The following is an 8,041-nucleotide window of genomic DNA, read 5'->3' as shown; positions in this document are numbered from 1 at the left end:
GGACAGTTTGAAGACACTCTTGCAGCATGTGATACAGGCTCAACTCAGACGTGGGTTGACGAAGATCTTTTGGACAGACTCCAGTTAGACGGAGAAACAATTACTTTAAAAGTGACGGAAAACCATGGTACACAAAGTATTTCATGTCAGGCAGTGCAAGTTACAATTGGGGCGTTTACCAGCCTTAAAAGTAAAGGAAAGCGGCTAATGGTTAATAGACAGAAAAACCTAGAAATTGGCAGAAGCATGTACAACGTCCATGAAATGAAGCAGAAATACCCGTATCTGAAAAGCGTTGGATTTAAAAAAATTGACCTCAAGAAAGTGACAATCAACTTAGGTCAAAACGCCTACGGGTTGATTCGACCACTGGAGTACAAAAGTGGCGGAGAAAACAAACCATGGGCAGTCAAGCTTCCACTGGGATGGACGGTTAATTGCCCACTTCCAGTGAGTGAAATCCGTTTAAGTGGTGCGGCTTGTCATGTTGCCAATGAAGATGACATCAAATTAGCAGAGGTTGTCAAGAAATGGTAGGATATGGAGTCATACAGCACTTCAATGGTTGCTGACAAAAGGAGCAGAGAAGATTAGCTGGCAGCAGAAATTCTGAACTTAACGCTGAAGTTTAATGGGGATGGGTACGATTTTGGTTTGCTGTGGAACGGAAATCAATCAGCTTTGACGAACAACTTTGCGTCAGCACGGGGACTACTTCGAGGACTAAAATGACGGCTTGACAACGCCTCACTACTCAAAACAAATTACAGTGAAACAATAGCTTCTGATTTGCGAAAAGAATATGTTTCGATCCTATCTTCTGATGAACTTTCCTCAACTCGGGACGATCTTGTGTGGTAAATTCCACATTATCCAATTTTAAATCCCTACAAACCAGATAAAGTTAGGAGGGTTTGCAATGCAGCAAGAAAGTTTCGTGGTTACTCGCTGAATGATATGCTCTTAGCGGGACCAGACCTGTTGACGAGTTTGATTGGCATTCTTTCAAGATTTCGAAAAAACAAGTTTGCGATGAAAGCAGATATCGAAGGAATGTTTCTTCAAGTTGAGGTCAAGCCTGAAGACAGAATATTTTTGCTATTTCTTTGTTTAGACGAAAACGATCAATTTGTTACTCATCAGTACAGTCGGCACATCTTTGGAGTTAAGTCATCACCAACATGTGCAAATTTTGCCCTTCAACGATGCGCTCTGGATAATGCACCCGTATTTGAGCGTTCCAGTCAAATCGCTTCACATTATTTTTATTTGACTGACTTGTTAGCTTCCCTGAATAGTGAAAAAAACAGCAGTAGATATCAAACTGGAGTTAACAGAGTCTCGGCAAAAGGCGGTTTCAAACTCACAAAATGGGCAAAGAACTTCGACCGAAATTAAGTTCATGATAACTCCTGGACAATACTTGGTCTCGAATGGAATTATGTCTCTGACGCACTCAAAGTTTGTAGAGGTATGGATTATGATCTAGAGAGCAGATAGACACAGCGCAAGGTCCTATCCTTTGTTTCAAGTGCTTTTGACTCATTACGATTCCTAGGAATATGTAAAAGGAGAGGACAACAACGGGACTCCTACCTTGACAAAACTTGAACAACCAGTTTGCCGATTGGATTGCTGAATTGAATGCCGGTGAAGCTTTTGAAGTGAGCAGATGGTATCAAACAAGCAATGAAAACGTCACAATTGAATTGCTTGTTTTTGGTGACGCCTCGAAGATGCCTTCTGTGCTATAGATCACCTTGTTACCGAAACCAGAAAAGCAGAACGAGAAGCTTCGTTCATCATGGGCAAGGCAGGAGTTGCTCCAGTGAAACATCACACAATTCCGAAACTGAAGTTATTGGCAGCAGTCACTGGAAACAGATTGAAGGATGCTATCATCACAGAGCATTCTCTACATTTTCACAAAACGTTTATGTGGTCAGATTTCACAACATTAATTCACTGGATCAGGTCAAGCAACGTTAAGCAACCCACTTTTGTAGCCAATCGTGTTGCAGAAATACTGAACACGTCAGGAGTTGACGAATGGCATTATCTTGCGGGTGTGAAGAATCCAGCCGATTTACGAACGAGAGGAATTAGTTTTGACGATGTTTCGAGAGGTAACTGGATTGAAGGCCCCAAGTGGCTCAAAATCGTTTTAGAAGACGACAACCAGAACCCAGTTGAGCAAAATATAGACGTTAATGTGTTCATAGCGAAGGATGATAGTCAAAATATCTTGAACTGGGAAAACTTCAGCCAGTTCAACCGATTGCGCAGAACAGTTTCGTGGATTTTGTCATTGAAGCATAAATCCAAGCCGGTTTACGATTTGTTAAAGGAGGCTGAAGATGTCATCTGTAAAATTGTGCAGATGGAAAGCTGTGAAATAGAAAGAAAACTTCTTCTGTCTAGCAAAACGATTTCGCCAAACAGTAAGATTGTCTTATTGGTACTCTTGATCAACTCTACGGCATTTTGTGAGCAAAAGGGTGACTCCATAAAGCAAATTTGCCGTATTAAACAAAAAATCCTGTTATTTTGCCCAGCAAGCACAGAGCAGTTCAGCTGTACTTGAATTATCAGCACAAAGTCTTTCACCACGAGGTTGTCGAGTATATTAGAAACGAAATCCAAAACAAGTTTTGGATAATTGGGTTACGAAATGCCCTCCGATCAGTTAAACACAACTCTGTAAAGTGCCGATTGTTTGCAAGCATCAAGCCACCACAAATAAGCGATCCTCCGATCGACAGAGTTATGAACAATTACGACCATTTACAAACACAGGCGTTGATTATTTTGGAACTTTCAAAGTAAAGATATTTCGACGGACAGTAAAGAAATGGGTATGCCTGTTTACGTGCCTAAGTATACGAGCAGTGCACTTCGACTTAGTTGACAGTTTGGACACGCTTCATGTCTTGATGCTGTCCATCAATTCTTAGCAGCGCGAGAGTTCAAAGTGTCCTTCGCCGAGCTTCAAGGGGATGAATTCACAGTCAAAATATCGCAGTTGGGCATCAAGTGGTCTTTCAATCCACCAGCAGCGCCTCACTTTGGTGGAGTTTGGGAAAGATTGGTACAATCCTGCAAAAAGAGCTATTTAATGTCTTGAAAAAGCAAAGCCTGAAGAAGGACAGGTTGCGAATGGTATTGTGTATCGTGGAACAACTTCTAAACAACCGTCCACTTACTGATGTTAGCAGTGACGTTTCCGATCTACAGCTTTTAACAACAAATCACTTCTTAATTGGTCAAGTTAACGTGAATTGGCCGACTGCATTGTTTTCTGGAACACCAGATAGCTACAAAAAGCTCTTTCGTAACCAACACAGTATCCTAGTTGTAGTTTGGAATCGTTTGATGAACGAGTTACTTCCTACTTTGCAACAGAGGAACAAATGGGCGAAGGAAAAACTAGAGGATATCAAGAAAAGAGGTTATGTTTGGATAACCGACAAGCATACTCATCCCTTCAACTTTCCTTTGGGTAAAGTTGAGGAAGGATGATCAGAATGTAAGAGCAACTTTGATAAAAACACCACTGAAATCTCAAAAACGACCAGTAATAAAACTTATATCAGTCAATAGTGACCGCAAATGATGTTATTTTTCGAAAATGACCAAAAACTGGGCCGGCTATGTTGGAGTTAGACATTGTTTCATTATGTAATATTCTAATTTGTTTTCCCGACATGTGTACATATAGGTGCTTTAAGTGTTTATCATTTATCAGTAGTCTCCAGCTGATTGAATATTATATTAGTTGTCATTTTCCCCGAAATGTGCTGTTACTTTACATATGATACACTAACACTTTCTTCAAAATGAATTTTTACCTTGAAGGTGAAGTGGGAGATAGAAACATAGAGGGGAAGAATTTCGACCTTCATTTCCGACGAGCTGTACAACAGTACCAAAAGACTGCCCAAATTCTGACAAACATTTTTGAAAAGAAACCGTATGCGAAAATCCAAAATTTGAGCTTAAATTTGAAGTATTTAGCAACGAAATTAACTTTATTTATTCTTAATTCATTCTATTGAGCATAGTGAGGGCTAAAATGTCATGTTTAATTATTGAAAGTTTTAATGGCAGTCTCCGGTATTCATTTGCTATTGGCCTTAAACAGCTTGAATTTTGTAATTTTGTTCAATTTTATAGAGATTATTCAAATTTTTTGGTATGTTTAATCAATCTATATGACTTCAAAGGTTGTACTAATGTCATTCTGTGTTTTTTTTCATATACCGTGCTTTTCTAAAGTTTAGATCTATTGTTTGATAATTCAAAAACCAAATTGTTAACGTTTATGCTGTTGTTTAATTAGATTGTAAACATTGTTCCAAAATGTTAATCTTTAAGTTGCTCAGATTGCTGTAAGAATCAGTTGTATTGTTTCAATCCAATCAGTGGAATACTTTGTTAAATCTGAATACTATTTCATTAAAAGCATTTTTCATCGAGTTTCAAGTTGCAACCGAGACGAGAGTTTAAAATAATATTTGATTGATTTTTGATCTGAAATTTTGGGACTTAAAAAATTTACGAAACAGCGACGTAAAGTTATTTTGGAAACGTAGTCAGATAGCAGCCGTAACATTCCCCATCATTTCTGGCTCATAATGCGAATCTCTTGCAATCAGCTTTGTAGCTGAGCCTCGCATGGCACTTATTGATACCGCTTGAGTGAGCCGATTGAAGGCTACTGATAGACCTGAGGGCTGGAAACCTCTGTTATCAGATAAAAGGAGCTATTTTTTTCAATGCTTTCTGCGTTGTTTCGGACAGTCCGCCAAAAGTTTCCAACTCCAATGGTATGGAGTGGATGCCCATATCGCTGCACTTCTGGTACTAATGACCAATCTTTCTCTCTTCCGCTAGGGTTATAGCAAAACCACATGTGCTCGCCGCATCTGAAATAAGACTGGCTTGCTGAGGTGACGTAATGGTGACGTCTAAAACTGAGGGTTGTCCTGCTAAAAAAGGGCAAATACACGTCGCCTGGTCTTGAATTGTCATCCCGACGAAGATCTTTTTGCTCACATACAGGGGAAAAATTGGCTGACGAACAAGCTGCAATTATTGCGTCTCGTACTCTGTCATGACGAGAGAAAATATAGCCACGCCCGTGACATGGAACGGCATGAACTCCAAGTATGTCCAAAACAGCTAACTGGCAAAATGGACATGTCCTATCCGAAACATAGAGTGGAATACCCAAACGGTATTTCACAGAAGTTCGAAAATCGTTAGGTTGAAAGTTTAAGCCAAGAGCAGGGATAGGTGCTGCCGTCAACCAAACTCCGGATTGGGGTAGGAAAAGAGATAACAGTCTAGCTTTTGCTCTGGTAGAGTTTTAATCTTCAAGAAGTTTGCTTAGAGCGTATTGTCAAATATTTCTTGAATTTTCTGTTGCGTAAAATGAGGAATCCCCAAAGTGCTAAACTCCTCCGCTAAGTCTATGAAATTACGTTATTGAGTTGGGTTCACTCCAGTAAATTGTTCTACTATGCTTGCTGACTATGATAAGGAACCAACATAAGCAGCTTTGAGTTGGCTTCGAGAACGTCGAACTATCTTACTTTACATATTGGCAGGCATGCCTGGTCCCATGAATTATTGCTGATTACAGAAACCAATATATTTTCAAAAGTTGTCTGCTGGAGATGACCGAACTTTTCAAGTATGTTGTTATTCTCGAGGGGCCGAGTGTTGCATCTCAACGAATACACCAAATTAGGTGCACCCAGACAGCTACGCAAAAATCCTTGAGCGCACTGAGGGTCCTCTAATTAGCCTGGATTGTTTATTACTTTTTCGAGATTTTTAACCCGTTTCTCTAAACAAGTTGCAACAAAAGTTGGTGTTCCGATTGATGCGCCCAAGATTTCGATTCCTGATTGGCTGTTTCGCTTAATCCTGCTATCGACAGCATTAAAAACTGTAGTGGACCACAACTCGCACTTGTCTCTTCTGAGTTCAAAGCCACTCTTGTTGCCAAGAGTTGATGAAATTTCTAATGATTCACATAGCTCCTCTTCCGTTTCTGCTATAATTCCATCAAGGTACCAAGAATTCTGCGTAAGATTTGTTAACTTTTTGTTGAGTTCTTTGATAATAGGCCAAAGAGCTAAAGAAAACAGTAAGGGCCCCAGCGGGTCTCCTTGTTGGACTCCTGACTGACTTCGAATGTGAGTTGCATTAAAAAAGAGCTTGCTTTGCTAAGAATAGCAAACAAGAAGCAAAAGGGCTGAAACGGGAATGAATTTTTTAGCTGCATCTAACACACTGCTTCTCGTAATGGAATTGAAATCATTTTTGAAGTCGATTTGAAATAGGGTCGCTTTTTTTTGTTCATTAACTTTTGAAAGTTTATTTTGGTGCATGTACAATCCCTTCAGCACCGCATTTAACTGCCACACTAAGTTGTCTGGATGAAAAATTTCAACAGCCTTAGAACTGGCCTCTTGCGCAATAAATTTTGCTCTGAAGCGTCAAAAAACTTCTCCTACGGCGATTGGCCGTATACCTTCTTTTTTTCTTTTTCAGCGCTGTAATCGAAGCAGAGCAAAAACTTGATTGCAACGAAACTGGGGAGCTGCCCTCTGGTAGCCAAATTCCTTAATCATGTGATGCTTGGAATAGATTTGTTTGTCTGATTGGGGAGTGCGCACGTTACGGCATGTAGAAGGTGCTCAGGGTTAATTTTGGACGGGCTGCTGTGAAGTTTGAGAAAGATTACCATTGTTTAAACACAGACGCTTCGTCAAACTGATAAGCATAACTACAGTAATCATTAGTTTCATTTGGTGGCATTTCTTCTGGAGGATGCAAGTTCATCAACTCTTTCAGCGTTTCTTTATTATCAGGGGCCTCTCCATCCGAAGACAATATTTTTGCTGCACGTCCAAAATGGTTTTAAAGGCAGAGAGACTTTGCACGCACTGCAGGTGATTCCAATGGGTCATGATTCAATTTCTTGGATTGTTTCATTGAGGCTGCTTCGAAACATAGCTCAGCATAATCGCAATTTTTCCAACGCTCAAATCTACTTCACATGAACTGTTCTTGCTGCTGTTTGTGTTTCTTTCCCTCTCTGTTGCTAGCGCGCCGAATGCACTTGCTAATTGCAAAGAATCTTTTCCAATTTCCTGGGGAATTTGGTTGAGAAACACAGCCTTCAATGATAAGTGTAAGCTAGTCAGACGTTCTTAGCCGGATCTTCAAAGGTATAGAGAGAAGTGTTGGTGCTTTTTTTCTCTCAAATAATCTCAAGGTCTGGGAGGGCGTTTAGGACCAAACATGATGGGTTTTTTGAGTTTTTACTTCCGCCAAAACCTCCGCTGTTTGTAGCAGAAACTATCTCGTCAATGCGGGTTGCAATATCATGGGGAATGTTCTTACTTGTTGACAATTGACTCTTAAATTGAGAGTAGGCCCAAATTGATCTACAGTATACCCATTCGTCAAAGTTTGGGCCCCAGTCTACGTATCGTATTGGTGTTTTGTTTGATTGATAGTCGAGTACAACTACTTCATATAAGTTCCCTTTTTTATCAGGGTAAAAGAGTGTTGTATGTGTAGAAACTCGAAAAGGCAAATCAAAATCATCAATTATTAAATATTGTATTTGTTTTGTCAAAACTGACGAAGTATTGATCTCATTCCAAAGGATTGAATTTTGATTTTCTTGTCTAAGTTCCGCGGCTTTCTTTTTTGCGGAGATGGAAGGCATGTCAACAATATCCGAAATTAGGGAATTTCCATCGCTTTTAACCGTCTTTTTCTTTCTTGTCGTGTTTATGTTTAATGACTAGGTGTTTCCTAACGTGTTTGTTTTTCCTAATTTCAATGTTGTTAACGAAAAATTCTTACAGAAATCGCAACAGAGTTCTTTTTTGTTTGTTTTTCTTCTAACGTTAACGATAAGAAGCTTCTTACAAAAATCGCATATTTTTTGTTTCTTTCCGTTAATTTCGTTTTTGCCTGAAACCATGGGACTGTTGTCAAATTGATGAAGCCAGAAAAA

The 8,041-nt window shown here is 39.6% G+C and overlaps 1 protein-coding gene across 1 annotated transcript; it reads left to right on the top strand.

The window, feature by feature from the left end:
* Window positions 1-1,804: 1,804 nt before the first annotated feature.
* LOC142352881 (uncharacterized) lies at window positions 1,805-3,124 on the top strand. The gene is made up of 2 exons (XM_075405037.1): window positions 1,805-2,441; window positions 2,955-3,124. The coding sequence occupies exons 1-2, from the start codon at window positions 1,805-1,807 to the stop codon at window positions 3,122-3,124; spliced, it is 807 nt and encodes a 268-aa protein (XP_075261152.1).
* Window positions 3,125-8,041: the final 4,917 nt, after the last annotated feature.

The sequence above is a fragment of the Convolutriloba macropyga genome, chromosome 14, assembly GCF_964194025.1.
Source record: "Convolutriloba macropyga chromosome 14, txConMacr16.3, whole genome shotgun sequence".
Lineage (NCBI taxonomy): Eukaryota > Metazoa > Xenacoelomorpha > Acoela > Convolutidae > Convolutriloba > Convolutriloba macropyga.
The sequence above is the reverse complement of the archived record's forward strand: the minus strand, read 5'-3'. Positions and strand labels throughout refer to the sequence as shown.